This window comes from Phyllobates terribilis, unplaced genomic scaffold (genome assembly GCF_046119375.1).
Source record: "Phyllobates terribilis strain yellow unplaced genomic scaffold, ASM4611937v1 Scaffold_11__3_contigs__length_659146591, whole genome shotgun sequence".
Classification (NCBI taxonomy): Eukaryota; Metazoa; Chordata; class Amphibia; order Anura; family Dendrobatidae; genus Phyllobates; species Phyllobates terribilis.
Genome location: NW_027362771.1, coordinates 192,412,650 through 192,436,757, shown reverse-complemented (window position 1 = coordinate 192,436,757; position 24,108 = coordinate 192,412,650). Strand labels below are relative to the sequence as shown.

Below are 24,108 nucleotides of genomic sequence, written 5' to 3'. Positions count from 1 at the left end.
TGTTCCCTCATTAAATCTGTAAGACAAAATGTGCGTTGGGCACAATATACATGCGTTGGGATTTGTACTTACATGCTTTACTGATCATGACAATGCTTAATTGATCTGTGGATATTGCTCATCTTGCCTGTGCTATATTTCTTATATTTATATATTCTATTTATTGTGATGTTTTGTATATTATATGACTACTTTTGGTTTTCTCTGTAGCATAAGTCACTATATACATATATATACAGTATATACATATATATATATATATATATTACTATTGTTGGTGAAATTTTCATAATTACTATATACATGTGAGTGTGGCTATATGATTATATTTATATCTAAACATTTCTATCATTTTATTTATTAATGTATTACAGCACAGGTCACTTTAGCTATTCCTATTTCAAGTACCCCCACAACATGTATATTTTTTCTTGTGAAACAATTTAACTTTTTGAAACTTTTTTACATTCTGATTAGTTGTGTATCATATGTATAGGTTTGATAGTTCTTTTGGATACATAACTGCCAATTACACTGCATGTTTATACTGAAACTCTTTTTATATATCAGACATACTTTACTTGACTTGCCATGCTAATTATCAGTAGCTATATTTCTACAGTATGTGTTGATATTTTCTGTATATAAATTGCTTATTATATGAAAAAATCTGGAATAACGTGAAAATATGTTCTTACCTTCTCCTTCTAGTCTGCTCTACGTTGTATCTTGAATCTTACAGCTGAGAAATGATGCTAGAATGAATTTGATCTATGCAGCAAAGTGAACTTTGCTTTCTTTTGTAATTCTGCTTTCCTATCTTCTTCTCTTCTTTTTTTCACTTTGCTAGGCAAATTGTGGTGTTAATGTTTGTCCAGCTCAGTGTGCAGGTGTCCTTGTAGGAACTGTGTGCATTCTGTCATGCTAATCCTATTTATTTGCTTAGCACACTTAAAGGAACATTATAGCTTCTATCAGATTTCTTATTTTAACTAATGCTTTTCTTTTAAACTAATATTGTTGTCACATATAGTTTATAATTGTGTTTTAGGTAGTAAAGACAGCCTGAACTGTGTTAAACCAGTAGGGGGCAGCAGAAAGCAGGAGCATAATAATCTTTAACTTTAAAGATTTCCAATGACCTACAACAACTTACCAGCATCTAAGTGCAAAATGCACACTAAATTAAAGCAGCCAATCATCTTGTATTTGGCAAAGCTGTAAAGTAGAAATCTGATATGTGCCCATTGATGAATGCAATATTTGCAGGTAAAACTAATCTCAATTACTACAATGGTTAATGTACAACTTCCTAAGTAACATACACAACCTCCTCCTGCAGTGTCTCATCCCCAGCACTCAAAGACTTAATTATTTACAGCTATCATTTTAGGATTGGATTGACGTTACAATGTCCAGGGACACATTCTATGGGGCACCAAGCCAAATATGTTTTATGCCCGTGTACTAACAGTAAAAACTATGAGATCCACTTTCAGATACCTATTAATCAACATATTAATTAATACCTATTAATGAAGTATATTAAAGAGGACTTGACATAAGGTCCAAGTGGCCTGTTATTTTGCTCTTATTTCATTCCCTCTGCTCCCCTGTTGCTTTTTTAAAACAATTAGCCATACAGGTTTACACATATGGGCCTTTATATATACTGCTAACTTTTATGACCTGAATCTGTACCAAGGGGGCATGTCTGATAGGATTATCTGTGGGTGTATCTTTGGGCAGCTCTTCATAAATAGCCTATGAACAACACCCCTTTTGTAAAGCCCATAGAATTTAGCACTTAAGAAAAAGTCCATATCTCTGGCGTATTTAAAAAAAAAACAGAATAGGTAGGTGAGCAGCAGGAATAAAATAAGAGCAAAAACTGTCCACTTTTGACCTGGTGACAGGTTCTGTTTAATAGAACAGCTATGTATGACGTGAAATCTAGGCATGTAGTTCCCATTCACACACAAGTAGATTGGAAGCAAACAACAAGGTTCATGAACCAACATTCACCAAGATATGATTTATGCCTTCGGGAACCATATTAGTTTCTATCTACTAACTTTAATAATATTTTTCAGAAAGTTATCAGATGATTCATTTTGTTTTCATAAAAATATTTTTACCTAAATCTCATCCATAAATACTCTTCAAACTTGCATAATAAGTCATTAGTTTGCCCCCTATCAAAGTAAGTAAAGTGATGTCCATTAGCAGTGACCCAATTAAGTGTTAACAGAGTGTCGTCCACTCCTGACATCCACTCCTCCTATCTCAAAAGTCATCTAGTCAGATATAGTAAAGCCGTGGTTTGGGAGCCATAGTCAGTAATCAACAGCCTGAACAAAACAGCCTACATGCTGTGAAGAAGACTTGCCTCTTCCCTGTTTGGAATTATCCTAACCCAGGAGTCTCAAACACGTGGCCTGAGGCTGTGGTCTGCGGACCGCAGGGCATCCTCATGACCGCAGAGACAAGGTCGAAGGTGGAGCACACCATGTCCTATAATTATGTCACACTGAAGCAGGGTGTCAGAGCGCGGTTTATCAGAGCAGATGTGTCTTTTTCCCATCCACGCTGCTGGATTGCTGGTGGTAGGGAAATATAGAAAGGACTTTTATAACCTCTTCCCGACATCCATGTAAGGTGCAGCAGGAGGTAACTTCCCACAAACTGACGTACACCTACACACTGCACACAAACAGAGTTGCCACCATTATCAGCAGGTGTCAGCTGATAATGGCTGAGACACCCTGTTGCAACAGCGACGATCAATATTAGTACTGATCGTGGTCGTTTAGCCCCATAGATACTGCTGTCAACAGTGACAGTGGTAGTTAGATGGTTAGATGGTAGTTAGATGGTTATTTGAAGGAGAAACTCCCTCATTAAACCTATCGTCACCTCGCAGTAGTTGCCAAGGCAATCCGAAGCCAAGTAATGGCCTGCAAGTTAGCCTATAAGGCCCTGCAATAACCAGGGTCCAACAGACAAAATGTCAGTGTAAAACTGACAGATCTAGTATCTTGCAGTACAGAAGTATTGCAGGATATTAGATCGGCAAGCAAGCAAATGAAAGTTAAAATCCCATATAGGGACTACGGAAAAAGAATTGCATAACATAAATTACAATTATTTCCAAAATAAAGTATGAAAAAATAACAGAAAAATAATTAGTCACTGTGCCATGTATGCAAACACAAAAGTTTAAAAATTACACGTTTGGTATCACCACATCCGGAACTACTCTAGCTATGAAACATTACCAATACTATCAAGAGCGTTAATAAAATAAACACAAAACATGCAAAAAATGTAGCCTTTCCATTATACTGACACAAAAGGTGATCAAAAAAATGTACAGAAAAAAATCGTATCACTAAAAATGTCATCTCGTCAGTCTCAGTCAACTTGAATTTTTTTTGGCCCATTTACCCTGCCGACTTTGAGACCCCTGTCTAAGCAATGTTGGGGAATAGGCTAATCCAAATTACTAAAGTCTGGTCACAGAGGACACATAGGCAAAAATACACATTTTCAAGAAATGAAATTTATTAACAACATTTTATTCAATTGAAATATTAAATAACTTCTTCAATATTATTTTCATAATTTGCGATACAGCGGTTGATGCAAAATTCTATTATTGTTAAGAAAATTAAATTAACTAAAATTACAGTTAATGACAATTCTTATGTGTCGAGACTTTAGGGACACCCTGATATTAGGATACGTGCACACGTTAAGAATTTGCATCTGTTGACCGGAAAAACGCAGCGTGACATATGCACTTTTTTGCTACATTTTTATTGCATTTTTGACACGCTTTTTACATGCGATTTTGTTGCAGATTTTTCCTCGCTCATTAGTATGGGTGAAATCTTCTACAGATTTAAATCTGCTAAAAATCTGCAAGTCAAAATATAAGCAATGTGTGCATGAGACTTCAGGATTCTCAGTTACTTTTCTGGCATCAGGAAACCCTTCAGGTTTTGTGACAAAATTGGGCAAAAAAAAAACAGCGACAAAAGCACGACATGTGAACACAGCATTACAAATTAAAGTATTGGCATTTACAATGCTTATTTTAATACACTTTATTTACAAGTGTCCAGAGAATTATATTTTTATGGAAACAGTGTAGGTAGAGGACAATGTCTGTTAGTTTTCTTGATATAAAGTTTTATGTGAAGGATCCTCTCTACTTAACTTTTTATCAATGACTAGGAAAGACTCTGCGCAACAAAGCCAGGTATACAATGAATTCTAGTTTTACTTTTAATGTAAAGCCATTTGTTCTCTAAAGTTTAGATTATTCATGTAGAAATTGTATTAAGTTTGAAGCTTTCTAGTGGCATTAAGACCTAAAGACTTTTCCAAATTTATAGGATTAGATTTGACGATATATTAAAATGAAATGCCACTGTAGACAAAAAAAGTATATAATATCTTTTTTTCCAGTGTGAAAATGTCTCTGTACACTTGAGTGCACTGGTATTTGGTTTTACCTTTTTTTTTGTAGCAAAATTTACTTTGAAGAAATAAAAGGAACAGATAAGGTCCATCATATAATACGCTGGTATATACTGTATTTTCATGGTGACTAAAACAACTCAGCATTGTTGAAGGCAACTCCATCTTTGATGACCTGTTAATTTAGCCCTTGGATTAATTTAAATGTCTGTTAAAATCTAGTATATAAAACCAGAATGAGAAAAACAAGGGCCATAGCCTTACTACAAGCTATTTTAATACTAAGGGCTTGATCTGAGGGGCCTTAATTCTGACTCCTAAGACTTGTGATTGGCTGCAGTGGTCAGGTGACTATGACGTGATACAACCACATATTCCTTGATTGACGTCCCTTTCCAGTCTTTTAAACACTGTAATCAATTACAGGTCAGATGAGCAAAGCAGGGGCAGACATACCATTGATGCAACATGTGCAGCTGCATAGAGGCTCCAGGAAGTAAGGAGGCCGACTTCCACCTCCAAAGCAGCTTCTGTTACAGACACATAAAGGGGGTCATTATGATGAACTATTGGTCTGCAAAAGGCACATTATCTAAACAATTCTTGCATAGGGGCCCTCTTCTGTCAACATCTGTCACTTTACCAAAGCATGCTATATCATCACTTACTGCCCCAGTGCAGACCACAAGAGTTACCAGCACTGGATCCACGATTAGAGAAGGTGAATATGCAACATTTTATTCTGTTGTAAGATGTACTACCATTTGAAACATTTTTTAGAAGTTGGACAATTCCTTTAAAGGCTTAAAATAGTTTAAAAGCTTAAAATAGTTAAACATTTTTAGAATTGTAACTAGGACAACAGGAACAAAATACGAAGACAACTTATTATTACCTCAAGAACATGGTCTATCCTGGTCTTTTACATAGGAACCATTGTCATTTTTGTTTTAAAGATGGGTGCGTTATTATTAGAGATGAGCGGATCAGGCAAAATTTAAATTCACTCGTTCGCATGGATTTTTCCAGGAAATTCATTTTGCAGAGAACTTATTCTCCATGAATTGAATGTGCCTTATTATGCTCTGGGTTTCCATAGACAACAGAGCATAATAAACGTAAGATGTAGAAAAGAAAAGAAAATCCTTATATTCAGTTCCCCTCTCCCCTTTTGGCTCCTCTGCTCCTCACCAACACCCGTCCAATCCTCATCGCATTTTCTTTTCATGGTTGTGAATGCTGAAATGCCCAGGCCTCTCATGCTAGGCCGGGACTTCTGGCTCTGAAGAGGCCCAGGAAGTTCTGCACAAGTGCGTAAAAAGTCACGAGGTCATGATGTCACAACGTGTCCAGTGACTTTACACACCGTGACCTTGAGAGCATCTACACAGATTTCAGCACTCACGATCTGTAGATGTGATGAGAACCAAACAGGCCAGAGTGGTGCGGATTATTCGTTCATCTCAAGTTATTATAGAGCAATAAGACAAGACTTTACATTTTACCACATATCTTGGTAATGATGTATAACTCTTACATTATTTGGCATTAGCAATGTAGGTTCTGTGCAGTTCAAGCCATCATCATTGAAACTTGATTCCAGACTTATTATGTCATCAATAACGTCATCCATCTGTTAAAAAATAAATATATTGTATAACTTCAAGGATATGTATATATTAACAAATCTGACATGATCAATACACCTCCTTCATAACCAGTCAGTCATGCTTAAAGGTAGAGGAGGTTAAAGAATACAGTAGGTCTTAGAGGACCTCAATCCCACTATGGAATCCATCTATACATCCACAACAGTCCAAGCAAGAAACAATTTAGACATTTTCTAGAAGTTGTTTTAGACTATAATAAATATATTTTGCTTTAAGTCAGGTTTATTGGCGTAATTTTTCAACTGTTTATAGATGCTCTTTGGGAATAAAGTTTTTTTTTGTGATGGTTTTGAATGCTCCAGAAAAAGTCATAGGATTAAAATGCAAGTCTATATTCATTACAGCAGATACTGTGCTACCATCTTAGGCCTCATGTATGCAAGCTCACAACCTTCAAGTTTTTTATGAATCTATCCATTAAAATGTGACTTTTTTAGTTGCTTATTTGAGAGGTAGTCTACCCTATAAACATAAATTAATTATGTACGAGGCACTTTGTCACATAAGAGTGCATATGGATCTGTAGTTTAGAGCCTCAAGGATTCTGTGTCTGCACAGTAGCCCAACATGATGGTATTATGTCTCTATCTCTTGTTGACAATGCCTAGAATGCAAATAGGCAACACAACTAACTCATCTACTTAAAGGGGTTGACCACTATATTTTTATTGATGGCTTATCCTTAGTACTGTGTAGTAGAAACACCGCACTCCTATTACTTGCTGGAGCTCAGGTAGAGCCCCACCTCATGTAATAGCATTGAAGAACTTGGTACTCATAAAAAGTTGCAAATTATTTTGTTGCAATTTCTTCACCTCTGTCTAAAAGCAATCCATCCATCTCATGAAAGTCAGGAATCTGACTGAAACATTATGCAGTAAACTGTAGATTGCACAGGTGAATAAAACACAATAATTTGTAACTTTCTACGAGTGCCAAGTTTTTCAATGCTACTCTTAGTATTTAACATCAATATTTGATCGATGTGTGTGCGATACCCGGCATCCCCACCAATCAACTGATACCAGTGCTAATGGCGGAATGATGTTCTCGGATGCTTCTGAAACACATCTCTATATTGGCTGTGACCGAGTACTACAGATTAACCGTCAGCCATGGCCATTATAGTTTTGACGGAGCTGCATTGTTCTGAAAGCATCTAAGAACTTCCGGCAGCCGCTGGCACCAGTAACAGCTGACTGACAGGCGTGCTGGGTTTCACACCCCTATGATCAGATATTGATGGCCTATTTTAACGACAAGCCATGAATAAAATAAGTAGTGGACAACCCCTGTAATCACTGCTATGAAGGGAGAGTCGTCATAGCATGCTTAGTTAATATTAGACTCCATTTTTTTATTATTGAACATGTAGAGCAAAACAAACTGACTTACATAACCACTAATCAAACCTGTTCCATATATTCTGTCAAAATTAGTTCAAGATGAAAAAATGACCACAACATAAAACTTAGTCTATGGGGCTTCTTTGATATCCTGCGCCACCTTTGACTTGGAAGCTAGCTAAGCTACTGAAATTGCTTGCAAATTAAACATGATTTGTTTCAGTGTCTCGTTTTAACTAATATTCAATTATCTTACAGTTATTTAAAAATAATTTTTGGTAGATACCAATAAAAAACATCACATGACTCGCTCTGTATTCAATAAGGTGCAAAAAAACAATGGTTTAAAGCCAAATGATGGCCAGCACCCCTTTTATTTGTTATCTTTAAGCAAGTTTCCCTTCCAGTGCAAAGTATAATAAAATCAGTGGTAGTGTTATATTAATAATTAAGATGAATTTATTCACAATTAGAAAAAAGAGGATTTTCAAAATACTGTTTACAAATCATCAACTCAGCAAATCGTTTCTACTATCATTAATAACTAAAGTAGTACGAACTAAATATGTAAATTGAAAAACTTTCCAGCTATTGCTCAGCAGTTACTGGAGAACCACTTAATGAAAGGAACAATGTAAATGTTTTGGTTGGTGATGGGCCAAAGGTTTACAATCTATCAATCTGATGAGTACTAGGCAAAATATTTATAAATGTCAACATAGTGCTATAAGATGGTTCCAATCACCCTGCCACAAAAGACCAATGACATGCACTGGTGAACATTATTAAAAGCATAGTTTGCAAAGTAAGTGTAAAAAGACAATGTGTGAACTACGATACAGCATTTTTGCATTAAATAATAGACTCTTTATACAGATACTTTTTCTAAATTTCAAAACAGTGATTATACTAAATCAATAAATGATTGCAAGTATTGTAAACACAATGAATAAAATGTACTAATCAGGGTATTGAGAGTATATTCTTGTTACCTCATTTTCATGGTTGTTCCCCAAAGTTAGTATTTTAGACACAGTGCCATTTGGTGTACAGCTTTCTGCCACAGGAGACATATGTCCATTCTGCAGTGGTGGAGTTATTCCTGCAGGTTGAGTATGTGAATAGGAAAGAGCCTGTGCTGAAAATTTAGTTCCAATTGTTAAATATTGTTTTACTTGCTGTCTTTGAGATTGTTGCAAGTGATACTTTGTTGGGTTGTCCAGGTGTGCTTGAACCTAAAATACAAAATAATAATGTATCTTTAATAACAGCTAGGATAAAAGTATATAAAAGCTATGTGATCTGATAACATCTCTGATGTATCCACATGATAAATATTTAGATGAGAAAAGCTGCATGTAGACTTTTTATTTAAAAAAATGCTCGCTAGGGGAGTTTGTGAAGCTGAATGCACTAGAACTTTAATATCAAATGTCTTAAAAATGAGCATGTATGGCTTGCTGGGAAGTTATTCTATGTGTTGGTTAACATACTTTATGTCCACCTCAAAAAAAATCTAGAGAAAGAGGCGTAACTTAGTCGCTTTGTAAAAGGCATCAAATTTATTAAAGAGATTCACTATTCTTTGTTGTGGAGCTTTAATGACCACATATGCCAGCCATGTGTATAACTTTCTAAATAACTTAGACCATATATTATGCTCTACATGTCTTTCTGATAAGTTTACTGCATTTTGCGCCACTTTTGCTGGCTCGCTTGCATCTGAAGGGACTTTTGCTAAATCTCGTTTAAACTCATTTGATAAGATTTTCAGAATAAATTGTCATATATAACAAAACATATATAGTAAAAAATTATTAAAGCATAAAATTTAAATTATTATTTTAATACAATACCATTTACAAATATTGTGATTTGTATAGTAATGCGCATCAGGCAAAAAAAAAAGTGCATGGGATCCCAAAATATTATTGTTATTATTATTTCAATAATATCAATTAAAAAATATATATATTTGGATTGCTAAATAAACTAGCTGAAGTATAGTGATTTTAGTGAACACATTTCCAGCAAACTCTCAGTAATAATACTTGTTACATTTTCTCATCATGTATTTCGTAATCAAAATAAAAAAATAAACTCCAAGTTAAAATGGCTTAGAAATTATAACATCTATAATCCATACTCCTTACCTCATAGTATGAACAGTCAGCTAAATGAGGCATTTTCAACAAATATCACAGTTCAGTCTTAGCGATAGAGGTACCAAGCACACAGTCCTCTGGAGGTTGCAGATCAATAGGGACAATGTTTGAACTCAGTAGGAGTTTATAATCTTACTGAGCATGATAAAGGATCTAATTGGCTACGACGAAGCCATCCTTTGATTGCAAAGATTGACAGTTACTTCAAATAGCTCTGCTTCTTGTAGATGTCACATTCCTTTAATTTAACCACGACAGGAATACTAGATACAGCATAAACTGTATTGTCAAATGAGTCTTGCATCTTTAGTCCAGTGGGGCTTTCTCAGTGGTTAATTACAAACTTGTAGTAATAAATTCCTCTCAAGTGCCCCATGTGTGAGTATTTTTAATATGCTCTTAATTATCATCAGTAGTAAGGCTTGATTTACAACACATATTTATCTCTCTGCTGTGCTCTAATTATACAATCCATTTAGAATTCCCCTAACATACATTAACATGCAGCAGTAATCCACATGAAGTATTTGCATATAAATTAAGCATATTTTGTCATCACTTTGTGCTAGTTATTTGGCCTTTTACATCTTAGTTAGCTGACATTTTTACTATTACTTAATTATCCCTATAAAAATGAAGAAAAAATATGAACAAATATACGAAGGCTGCTCTCTCCTAATAGAAATGCAATGCATGTGTAATGGTATAATTATTTAACATCCAAACCTGCACTTTTTACCGAATATTTTAATATGAATGACAGTAAAAATTGTTTTCTAATTTAGGGATAACTTTTTTTGATAAAACAAATTAAATTAAACACAGAAGAATACAAAAATCAAATTTATTAAACATGTTGTGTTATTATTTTGTTTGCGCTTTTTAGACAATATGTTCAATTATGACATGTTATATCCTAGTTTTTTTATGCCAAAATGCTATATTTACTGTAATATATTTTACAGTAGAAACAGCTAACAAATTCAGACTAATTAGGTGATAGTGTAGATGGCGACATAGGAAATAATATTTTTATAGGAAGACATTCTATAAGATCAGCTTAATCATGACCATGTCAGAAAGCAAGCACATCCGGAGATTGTGGAACTGATGGACTCCATGTGCAGCTTTGTGTGCTAGCGGACCGCTGCAGGAGTCATTCACCTAGTGGAAGGATGCAGGAGCCATTCACCTAGCGGACCGATGCAGGAGCCATTCACCTAGTGGAAGGATGCAGGAGCCATTCACCTAGTGGAAGGATGCAGGAGCCATTCACTTAGCGGAAGGATGCAGGAGCCATTCACCTAGCGGAAGGATGCAGGAGCCATTCACCTAGCAGACTGATGCAGGAGCCATTCACCAAGCGGACCGATGCAGGAGACATTCACCTAGCAGACTGATGCAGGAGCCATTCACCTAGTGGACCGATGCAGGAGCCATTCACCTAGCGGAAGGATGCAGGAGCCATTCACCTAGTGGAAGGATGCAGGAGCCATTCACCTAGCGGACCGATGCAGAAGCCATTCACGTGGAAGGATGCAGGAGCCATTCACCTAGCAGACTGATGCAGGAGTCATTCACCTAGTGGACCGATGCAGGAGCCATTCACCTAGCAGACCGATGCAGGAGCCATTCACCTAGGAGAAGGATGCAGGAGCCATTCACCTAGTGGAAGGATGCAGGAGCCATTCACCTAGCGGACCGATGCAGAAGCCATTCACCTAGCGGGCCGATGCAGGAGCCATTCACCTAACAGACTGATGCAGAAGCCATTCACCTAGCGGGCCGATGCAGGAGCCATTCACCTAACAGACTGATGCAGGAGCCATTCACCTAGCGGACCGATGCAGAAGCCATTCACCTAGCGGAAGGATGCAGGAGCCATTCACCTAGCAGACCGATGCAGGAGCCATTCACTTAGCGGACCGATGCAGGAGCCATTCACCTAGCAGACCGATGCAGGAGCCATTCACCTAGCAGAAGGATGCAGGAGCCATTCACCTAGCGAAAGGATGCAGGAGCCATTCACCTAGCGGACCGATGCAGAAGCCATTCACCTAGCGGGCCGATGCAGGAGCCATTCACCTAACAGACTGATGCAGAAGCCATTCACCTAGCGGACCGATGCAGGAGCCATTCACCTAGCCGACCGATGCAGGAGCCATTCACCTAGCAGACTGATGCAGGAGCCATTCACCTAGTGGAAGGATGCAGGAGCCATTCACCTAGTGGACCGATGCAGGAGCCATTCACCTAGCAGACTGATGCAGGAGCTATTCACCTTGCAGACTGATGCAGGAGCCATTCACCTAGCAGACGGATGCTGGAGCCATTCACCTAGCAGACTGATGCAGGAGCTATTCACCTAGCAGACTGATGCAGGAGCTATTCACCTAGCAGACTGATGCAGGAGCCATTCACCTAGCAGACTGATGCAGGAGCCATTCACCTAGTGGAAGGATGCAGGAGCCATTCACCTAGCGGACCGATGCAGGAGCCATTCACCTAGCGGACCGATGCAGGAGCCATTCATCTAGTGGACCGATGCAGGAGCCATTCACTTAGCGGACCGATGCAGGAGCCATTCACCTAGTGGAAGGATGCTACCTGCTATTTATATGCATAATTCTTACCTGCAGAACGGACCACATAGTGCATTAGTGCATGCTGTATTTTTTGTTTTTTACACAAGCCATCAGTCTGTATGGTAAATCTCTGGTGGTCACTGGCACATAGTTCAATATTGGGTCATTGTGATGTCCATTCTGCACATAGAGAGCACTTGAACTGACAGTATGGTCATGTGAGCCCGGCCTAAAGTTGTAAATAAAAATAAGATTCTAGTAGGTGAACCCTGACAAAATTGGCATGAACTGCTGAAAAGTAACGAATTATAAAAGATTTAAAACTTTCCTGCCATGTGATGTTATGATTACAAGTTTAGAATCTTCCTCTCCTATTTTGTAACTGCAGATTTAGTAAAAGGTTGTCAATTTATTTAAATTTAACTACTGATTAACAGAGTATAGTTTTGTAATTGAGAATGTTAAAGACCACTGTAAGATTAAAAAAAAAAGAAAAAGAAAACCTTAATTATCCTATTAAGGCCAATTCAATAACTTGGTACACATGAATTTAGATTGTGAGTCCCAATGGGGACCGTGATGATAATGTCTGTAAAGCATGGACTTAATGGCGCTATATAAGCCATGCATAATAATATGTAAAATATTGTATTATGTGAAATTAGTAGTAGGGTTTATACACATCTATGGCATGACAGAAAGAGATATATATTCTTCTTCTGGAATTTGTGACTAAATCAGCTGCAACCAATGGAACAAACATTAAGGTCTTTGATTTTTAGAGAGAGTCATTTAGCTCCCCCTTACCATTTTCAACTTTTTAGCCTTGGTCTTCAGTAAAGACCAAGACTGGAGATAACCCAGTACAGTGTGTATCAATTTGGTACTTCAGAAACTATGTTAATCAACCAATGTTCATGATGCAAACTATGCTTCCTAATCAAAAATTATAAGCAAAAGACATTGCAATCTAAATTTAAAATAATATATTAAACATTCTTTTGACAGATTTTGAATGCTCAGGTTACCTGCATCAAGAAACATCATTTTATTCACAGTAATAATTATATAAAAATAGAAACAGCTTGGTATTGTGTTCAGCAGAAAGCCACAGAATTTTGCAGTATGGTATATAACAAATACCTTCTACACTAATGTCTAAAACAACATAAAAAACAGCCATAATATAATATTGACCAATAACCCTACCGCGTTATCCAAATGAAAACCTTAGACTGTGCATAAATAGACAAAATATGGAGTGCTGATGAACATACCAATAGGTAATCACAATGTTATACTATTGTGATAAGGCCTTATTCACATTATGTTTCACATATGCAAAAAGTGGTGCCGGTGTCTTTAGTGTTTTAGATCTGTGTGTCATCAGTGTTTGGTCAGAGTGTCATCAGTATTTTTCATGCATGGATTATTAAATAAATAAATGACAAAGCTTCTCCTATCATTTGCAATGTTAATTAAATATGGACAGCACACGGATTGTACACTGATGCCATCCATTAGCTGAATTGTTTTTCACAGACGCATAGACTTGTATTGGCACTTTTCAACCGTGATGCCAGAAAAAAATGAACATCTCAGTGAGCCCTGGCCCCTGAAGAAGCGTGGAGATGGGAACAGCCTCATAGACTGTTGTGGGTACATGTTGTATTCGTAAAAAAACAGACAGAGCATGTTCGTACAACATGGATATCTGAATGAGGGCTTGTAATGTGTAGGTAATTGCTGCATTAGCCAGTCGGTTCAACTTGAAGAGTAGTTTGCTGGGTTTGCTGCTTTCATTGACAAGCACATATTGTAATCTTGGTGTGAATCCAATGTACTTACAGCGATCTGACTGTTAGCAGCTCTATGAAGTCCACAAGTTACACAGATAGCGCTATTATGTTATGTCAGACGTAGCTACAGACGTCCAGGTAGATCAATTTGCCATCCAATGCTTTTAAAAATCTTGCAATTTTCCCACTGGTCACTAGGTCTAATATTTGACTCATTCATGTGTCCACATAGACATAAGCAACAATGGACTGACTCTAGCCCAACTGAGTTGAATAGAAGTTTTCCTAGGCATAGACTAGACTGATTTGGGCAAAAGTCATTGTGAAAGGAGGGAGAGTAATCCTGTCTGTAATAATAATGAGACTGTTAGGCTGCATGCCCACTATGTGTTTTTCAAGCATTTTTGCCTCCACAGCGAAAATGCTTAAAAATGCTTGCTACATGCCCCATGGTCCCCAATGTGCACATGCTGCGGAAATTTCCACTGCGGATTATCATTGCGGAAAAATACGCAGCATGTCCATTATTTTTGCAGACATGCAGCGTAATTGCCGCCATTGACTTGCATGAAATCGCTTAATATCCGCATGACTATACGTGCACATGCGGATATTAAGCGATTCAATGTGCGGATGGTACCCGGGTCTGGAGAAGAGGAGACTCTCCTCCAGACCTGGGTACCATAGTACCTGTTAAAATCAGAATTTAAAATAAAAAATAAACATTATACTTACCTTCCGATGGCCCCCGGTCTCCTGTACAATGCGTCCAGTCTCTTGTACGGCTTGCGATGGTCTGAAAGGTCTAAAAGGACCTGCGGTGACGTCATTTAGTCATGTGACAGGTCACACGACCTCTGACGTCGGCAGTCGTGTGACCTGTCACATGACTAAATGACGTCATGAAATGTCCTTTTAGACCATGGCGAGCTGTACAAGAGACCAGACGTATCGCTGAGGAGACCGGGGGCCATCAGAAGGTAAGTATAATGTTTATTTTTTATTTTTTTACCATTTTTATTCTTTTTTTTTTAAGTATTAACTGGTCACACTATATAAATCCATGCCGGTTGCATGGATTTATATAGTGTGACCATGTTGTCAAGCACTTTCCAAGTGATGCTAAAATCGCTTGGAAAAGCGCTTGATAACCCGCATGCGAAATCACATGTGCAAAACGCTTGACAAACGCTTCTGCCTGGCAGGAAAAACGTATGTAAAATCCGCATGCGTTTTTCCTGCCAGGGAGATGCGGAAAAAATCTGCAGCATTTCTACATCGTGGGAACTTAGCCTTAAAAGTCTTTTGTAAAGAGCAGGAAGTATGAGTCTAGTATTAAGCCTAATGTCTACTGTAAAAATATAAAGATTTCTGAACTTGTTTTCAGATCGATAGTAGTATGTAAAATTGAAAAAAAATCAAAACATAAGAAAATACATTTAAGATATAAACCTGATTTAAACAATATTTCATTTTCAGATGACATATTCATTTTAAGGAATCTCCTCATGAAAAGGTCAGGTCCTCTATCTGCATTTTACCACATACCAAACACACAAAGGGACTTTAACTTACACTTCCTCATGTACGTCCTTCATTGTGGTGTACATGATACTATACAAGGTGCTATGAAGCAATCTGTAATGGGCAAACTAATCAGAAATTACAAAAACATAAAGAAAGAGAAAGTACATGTGAGTAATCTCATTGTCCAGATCAAGACAACACTAGATCAGGTAACAAGCCTATGACAAATTTATAGGTAGCAACCTAGATGTCAGAGGATTAAGGTTTGGGATTAATGAAAACTACAGTTACATAAGAATTTTCCTGGAATTACAATACATAGTGCTTGGGGTATAACCGGTTTAATACTGGACTGGTCGAGCGGTCTCAGAGAGTGCTAATAGTTTATGGGTTAAGGGGTAAAAAATCATCGCCTTGCCTGGCAAATAATGCTAGGCCACTGCATCTATCTGTAACAAAAAGGAAGGAATAATGTACCCATGTATGGTATCTGTTTTATTGGCTGGTTAAATAATGCAAGGTATACAATAACACAGTGCAGCAGTAATTACAGCAAAAGGTAGTCCTACAAAGTATTGGCTCAGAGGGGATGAATACAAATGCATGTCACAGTTTTCATATTTATATTTTTCAAATATTTAGAAAACCATGTATCATTTCCTTTACACTTAACAAAACCTTGTTGCTTTGTGTTGGTATATCACATAAAATCCCAATAAAATACATTCAAGTTTGTGGGTGCAACGTGAAAAACTGTGGAAAAGTTAATGGGGTAAGAATACTTTTCCAAGGCACTGTGTATATATATATATATATATATAAATATATATATATATATATATATATATATATATATATGCATATATATAAATATATACAGTACAGACCAAGAGTTTGGACACATCTTCTCATTTAATGATTTTTCTGTATTTTCATGACTATGAAAATTGTACATTCACACTGAAGGCATCAAAACTATGAATTAACACATGTGGAATTATATACTTAACAAAAAAGTGTGAAACAACTGAAAATATGTCTTATATTCTACGTTCTTCAAAATATCCACCTTTTGCATTCATGACTGCTTTGCACACACACTTTTTTGTTAAGTATATAATTCCACATGTGTTAATTCATAGTTTTGATGCCTTCTGTGTGAATGTACAATTTTCATAGTCATGAAAGTACAGAAAAATCTTTAAATGAGAAGGTGTGTCCAAACTTTTGGTCTGTACTCTATATACACAATAAATGAGCTCATTATTGTCTTTAGTAGGGATTCCTACATGCTCTGGTCACAGCATTTTGAAATGCCTTTTATTTTTTTTTCATTTTTACAGAAAGATTACATAATGCAGTCAATACTCTTCTTATTTTTATTGATATGTTACCAAAGACTGATTATTTTTTTATTATTTTTATTATGGTTTGCTTATATAATGTCATCATATTCCACAGTGCTTTACAGACAATATCATTGCTGTCCCCATTGAGGCTCACAATCTAAATACCATATCAGTATGGAGTGTGGGAGGAAACTGGAGGAAACCCACACAAACATGAGGAGACCATACAATCTCCTTTCAGATGTGATGATCTCCTTGGTGAGATTTGAACTCAGGACCCCAGCGCTGCAAAGCAACAGTGCTAACCACTGAGTCACCATGCTGCCAAAGAACATCCATTTTTGAATACTGCTGAAATAGAAATATTGAGTAAATGCTTTTAAAAAATGTTTGTTCAATGTTCCTGGTTTTTCATTTCCTCTTAGCAAAAATTTCAATAAAGCTCAAAAGACCTTTCAGACACCTATAAAAGTTATTGCAATGCATATTGGTCAATAACGTGCTATTTGGGCACAGAAGGTGCTAATTTACTGTAAGTTCATATGTGTTAATATTCTTTTTAGATACAGTCTGGTATTAAGTTACATGATGAGGAAGGAGTTATTTTTCAATAGTGACTTACCTTATCAGGGTAACTTCTTATTCCACCTATATTTCTTTGAATGGACCATTTGTCCTATTAGGACATACAGACATCTCCGCTCTGGACACTCTCAATACTTTAGAACAGAGGAGCTCACTATGGGAGAAACTTCCATTTTAGGGCACTTAATCTGTCCTTTTATTACTTGGATGGAGTACTGGTTGGACATCGTCCAACATTGTAAAAAATATGATTGACACATTACTTCCAAGCTTTAGGAAAGTACTTCTTAAACATAGATGACTTATGACTTGGCATTAGAGATGAGCGGATCTTTTGACATTTGAATTTGTCGACTTTGCTGAATTTTCCCCAAAAATTTGATGTGCGGTGAATAAATTAGTGCAAATCTCAATACTGGAAAGCTTGTAGTTGTTTGTAAAATACATGTGGGGGAGAGAGAGAGCTTTTCTGGCCATAAGAGCTTACATTTTACAGGCAAGAGAGGACCCCACTGACCATAACAGCTTACTCTCTACAGGAAAGAGAGGACCCGCTGACCATAAGAGCTTATGTGGCGCCCCTGAGGGTTCGGTCGCCACAGAGGTACTGCATTTCACCCAGAGGTGTGGTATCTCACTCTCAGGTAAGGAAGGAGTACAGCTCAGGACCCTAACACCTGCATCCAACACATACCCACAGTGGGGGTAGGGCGAGATTGCTCTTAAGGGAGAGCACAGTCCCGGGTCCCTAGCTGGGGGGCAGGAACTATGTAGTGGGTGTGGGTGGAAGAAGTAGCTTAGGGGAGCACATGAGAGGAAGGTATAAATAGGGAAGCCATCTTAGAAGGACAGTTCAGTTCAGTCTGAGGAGAGAGAGAGAACAGTCTACAGTGAGAGGAGTGGAGCAGGGCTCTGCAGGAGCTCTGCTCAGGCAGAGGGCCTGAGGAGAGGCCCAGGACTGAAGGAGAGAGGAGTAGGAAGGGCTCCAGGAATGGAAGAAGGGACCCCAGAGGTACGGGCAGTGCTGGAGGCCACCCGTAAACCCGAATCTACCAGGAGGTGGAGGGGTCAGGCCACACAAAGGGGACCAGTCCCTCAACTAGCAGAGAACTTTATGACTCAACTAGAAACTGGAGGCTGCAGTATTTCAAGTCCTGCAGCCAACAGTCCATATCAGTCTCACCAAGAAGGTAGCTATAGGGGACCCAGGGGACGGAACAGACGTCGTCCGACAAGGCCCGCAGGTACCGGATTGGGACACTTGGTATGAGGTGCAGGGAGACGGCCAGAGAGAAGACACAGAAGGGGGTCCTGCTAAGTACTCCAGAGATACCTGAGGGTGGACCGAGCCCCTCACTGAGTAAGCGCAGCACGGCGAGGGAAGTTACTTTGGCGTCTGTAACTTGGACTGCAATAACCGTGAGTAAAGACCCTAAGGGCTGTACTTCCTTGTCTCTGTGTTTCTTGCTGCGCCATCAGCCCCTGCACTACAATGCCCAGCACAACTTACAACATCTACACTGCCCTGGAGCTAAGCTCTACCTGTGGAGAGCCACACCATCCCTGCTGCAGTAACATCAGCTCCAGAGGACCTGCTCCTCAGTGGCGGCTCCCTTAGCCGCATACCACAGGTACTTTGTATATAATCCCCTATAAAATAGCCCCCTTTTTATTGACTGCCCTGTGTCACGGACCGGGTCACCACCACTGTGACATCCCAAAGGCATTTACCAGCCCGGCACCGGGTACCCCACGGCCCAGGGGGCGCGTCACTTACACTCTACAGGAGAGAGAGGTCCCTACTGACCATAAGAGCTTATACTCTACAGAAGTGAGAACGAGAGAATCCTGCTGATCATAAGAGCTTACATTCTACAGGAGAGAGGACCCCGCTAACCATAAGAGCGCACACACTACAGGAGAGAGAGAGACTTATCTAGTGACTCTGGAGATGGAAACAAATCTGCAATATATACTGGGCTACACTGGAAACTCCTGATCTGTGATAGTCCAGGTACTGACCCCCTTATACAAGGTATGATAATCTGTTAGGTGTCAGAGCTGCAGGGAATTATAGGGAGGATATTGCGGCAATGGAAAAAAGATGTTTGTGTGATCTCTGATGTAGTGTGTAGTGTGAGATATGGTGCCGAGCGGGGTTTTTTTGCAAACAGTGAATCGAATCTCAAAATGTTCAAATTCGCATGAAGCCATAAATATCAAGAAATTCGACTCTAACTCAATCCTCCGCAAATTGATCCACTCATCTCTACTTGGCATGGCTAGCACTGATGTTCACTATGTTAATGTATTTTAAAAGATTACATAATAATTTCGTAACAGAAGTTCAAAGATATATGAATTAGAGTAATATTGCAAAACATTGTCAACGCCTCTTCCATTATTTCAGCAATTTATATAGAAAACACATAAGTAAGTACAATTGAATTATACTTGCAAAAACATTCCAATAATATTACTACAGTAGATAATATTCCATTATTTCATATTAGTTTTTAGGAATATTTTGACTGTCATGTCTACTGAAAGTGTAGTTACAGACTTAGGACAACTAGTTTTATCCATAGAGAAAGCTGACTCTGCAAGACAATGGTGTGATAAATATAATGAGACCTGTCTTGCTTAGTCAGGTTCCCAGGACTCTGCAATACGGACTGCTGACAGCTCAGATTATGTCCACATAATCTTACTCGGTTGTCAGTGTGTGAGCTTCTAGACATCTGCTGTGCTACTGACAGTAAATTCACTGTAAAACAGAACATTTATAAACTTTCTTTTATTATGTTGAATTGGTTCGCGATATTAAGATTGCGTTTTAATTATGAATGAAAAACCTACCTATGCTTCCTAATAAAGCCATTGCAGTATTAGAGTATAAAAGTAAAGAGGCTTGAGGTCATTATCCAAATAATGACTTCAATATTGGTTGAAAAGCGTCGCCAGATCTGATACCTGTCTACTCTGAGACGCTAACCTGTTTGGTAAACTTGTAGAGGGAGAAGCAGAGCTTGTGAAAATATGTCGGAATTTACATTTTTGTCATTCTTTTGTTTTAGTTTAGGCAACAAATTAATTGTCTTAGGCTGTTCGGTCAAGCCATACCATTTAAATCCGTGTCACTGGCATTTCAATCTAAAAGAATGTCTTTTATCTACCAGGTAGATCAATTGTTGGCTCAGTGTCCTAACTAAGAAATGATTTTAAGCTGATTTTATTCTTATCTTTACATAGTTTGCATAAAATTCTTCTAGGTGCAAATTTTAAAATAACTCAGTCCGTTGACTTCATGATAAGGAATATTTGTAGGGATAATTTAAAAGAAAATAAAGACAATTTTTTAATGTTGTGCACTAAATTGTTAGCAACTCTAATTATATCTTGATTATAAATAAGCCATGTAGTTGCAGAAAAAACTAGTACAAAAACATTCTACCTACACAAAGCGAACTAAACCTATAAGAAGATGATTAAAATAACATATTCATTGAACAGTTTAAAAAAAAACATGTTATTCATATATATGAAAAAAATTCCAGGGAAGTAGTGAGCACAAAAAAGCGACTAGAGGGGGGGGGGGGGTTGCACAATAATAATAGATCTAATAAGAGATGTTAATGGACGGTATGTAAAAAATGAATAAATACGAAAATAGATATAAAAAAAGATGAATCATATAAATTATTATAAAATAACTATGAGCAGATTAGAAAAATACATATAAATAAAAGTGTAAGTTCATATATTCATATAAATAAAGGTGCAAGTGCATAAATATATAGATTTTCTTATGCTAAATAGCACACACAAAGAGATAAAAATGTAGTCCATAACTTATCACATAGATGTTGCAGGTCAAGATCATATCATATTATACAGCCATTATAGAAAATAGTTACTCAAATCAGTCACCAAATACCTGTGCCCTGACGCGCGTTTTGCACATTTGCTTCTTTAGTGGGACATATCTATCTGTTAAATGCCCTCCATTTATATATCTTATCAAAAGTATGGTACAACACCTGAATCTAATATTACCATGCTCCAGTAAAGACTGTGTTCGTGCGGTTCGGAAATGAGTTTGACCTCATTCAGATGTATGTGCAAATCGGTGTGATCACGGACCACAACACCCTGACTGGCCACAGCTGTCCAGACCTGAGCATGACAGCTTTATAGCAATATATGAAGCTGTGATGCTCATAGAATCATAGAATGTGAGAGCTGTCGGGAGAGCTGCGGCCAGTTCGTGCATTAGCGGTTTGTGAGAAGACCGATTTACACGGACATCTGCATGAGCCCTTATTTGTATATTATAATAATGAATTATACAAACTCAGTTGTTTACCTGATGTCCTATTTACAGTCACAGATAGTACATTATATCAGCATAAATTGTGTCAAATGACAAGATCAAGAGTGAACATTTCACTAAATGGCAGAGATGTCAATTTTATCACTGCCTTAGAGTGAGACTGGAAAATAATTTGTCTTCTTTTATTTGTTTGTATCTTGAGCTTTTCATAGCTTCACAGGCTTCATTTAATCCCAGATAGCCTTTTGCATCTGATTATTCCTTATTGTAAACTCCAATAAAGTAAGCTTCATGTGTTGTGTAGATCTTCCATATGGAACTATTAGTCTTCTGTAGGTTATGTTTTTTTTTCGCAAAAAAATAATACATGCCTTTTTTTTCCAAAATTCAGACAAAATCCATTAAAAAAATGTAGTTTGTGCCAACCAATGTATGTTCTTTTTCTGAGGTTGAATACAGTGAGCATAGAGAAACCATATAACAACAGTGCCTCCATGTGCAATATGCCTGAGCTCAACTTCTAAAGAGTATCCGTCGTTTACATTTTTATTTCACAAATCAGTAGTATAAATGAAAATAAGAAACTTTCTAATATATCTTATAGAAAATTGCTCCTTTCTCCTATGATGTGACTGATCATTTGTATTCAAAATTCTCAATTCTGAGGTAAAATCTGTCTTCAGTGAAAAGACTTTCCCATTACTGAGACAGAATTTTATCAGTTGTTACTGTCATCTCCTATGAAGCTCTGCCATTAGATCCTTCCTCCTCTTCCCCCACCCTTTTACCTAGAATCTTAACAGTAGCCACTGTCATCTCCGATCTCTGTAATGGGGAAGTCTGTCTTCACTGAATACAGATTTTACTCATGAACTGAGATTTTTGAGAATAAAAAAATCTGTCTATTAAGAGAAAGAAGTAGATTTCTTTAACAAGATATATTACAAAGTTTCTTATTTTTATATGTATTATTGATTTATGAAATAAAAATTAAAACGACGGTTACTCTTGTTACCTAACCATATTACCCATTAAAAGAGTTCTAGCTACAATCCTCTACGCAGTTCATACCATAGGACCATTCATCCTTAGCAGTGGCATACAAAAATGCCCACAATCCTATGAATCCGTGCCCCTAAATATTTTCAATCACAGCTTGCCCCATATAGTGCCACAAGGAAGCCCCTGAATAGTCTCAGCCATAGTCCAGTGCTAATCAGTGCTATCAAAAAGTGCATGTATTGAGTGGCAGCCACAGTGCCCATGGCAATATGCAATGACAATGTGAATGCGTCTGCCAACAATTGCTACATAGTGGTATCATTCACATTATGTCATAGTCACATATGAAGGCACAGTCCAGTTGTGGCCACACATTATGACTCTGAGGCTATGTGCCCACGATGCAGAAATGCTCAGGATTTTTTCCTGAGCATTTCTGCATCTCCCTGGCAGAAAAAACACATGCGGATTGTACATGCGGATTGTACATGCGTTTTCCTGCCAGGCACATGCGGATGTGAAGCGTTCTTCACATACATTTCCGCATACGGGTTGATAAGCGCTTTCCAAGCGATTTTAGCATCACTTGGAAACTGCTTGACAACTTGGTCACACTATATAAATCCATGCAACCGGCATGGATTTATATAGTGTGACCCGAGAAAATGTCAAAATATAAAAAATAAGCCTACACTTACCTTCCGATGGCTCCCGGAGTCTTGCTGCGTTCCTGTGCTGGCTGCCGGCAGATCGCGGTACTCTGTACTGAAGGACCTGCCGTCACATGACTGTGACGTCACCGCAGATCCTTCAGTCCTGCGCGATCTGTTGGCAAGCACAGGGAAGGAGTCCAGGGGCCGTCGGAAGGTGAATATAATCTTTATTTTTTATTTTATTCTTATTTTTACAGCTTTTAATGGTACCTGGGTGTGGAGGAGAGTCTCCTGTCCTCCACACCCGGGTACCATCCGCACATTAGAATGCGCCAATTACGCAAGTACAGATGCAGTCTTGCGGAATTGGCACGTTCTAATGAAAGTCAATGGCGGCGAAAACGCAGCACTTCCGCAAAATAATTGGTAGTGCTGCGTTTTTTTCCGCAATGATAATCCGCAGTGGAAATTTCCGCAGCATGTGCACAGCACATGCGGATTATCATTAGGGAACATGGCAGACCTTCTACCATGCGTTTTTTAAGCGTTTCAGCAGCGTTTTTGCCGCTGCAGAAACGCTTAAAAAGCGCATCGTGGGCACACAGCCTG

At 38.0% G+C, this 24,108-nt stretch overlaps 1 protein-coding gene across 5 annotated transcripts in view; it reads right to left on the bottom strand.

Moving 5' to 3' along the window:
* Positions 1–24,108, bottom strand: part of TFEC (transcription factor EC) — a 113,821-nt gene that overhangs the window by 50,609 nt on the left and 39,104 nt on the right. For 2 of the 5 annotated variants that reach the window (XM_073651918.1, XM_073651922.1), the window contains exons 1-3: positions 9,655–9,784; positions 8,494–8,736; positions 6,023–6,118 (exon numbers count right to left, since the gene is read on the bottom strand). In XM_073651918.1, coding sequence (XP_073508019.1) covers positions 6,023–6,118; positions 8,494–8,736; positions 9,655–9,687 — 372 coding nt within the window. In that variant the 5' untranslated portion in view covers positions 9,688–9,784. Of the gene's footprint in view, positions 1–6,022; positions 6,119–8,493; positions 8,737–9,654; positions 9,785–12,299; positions 12,481–24,108 lie in introns of those variants that run through there. The other 3 variants (XM_073651923.1, XM_073651919.1, XM_073651921.1) reach the window with 2 other exon arrangements.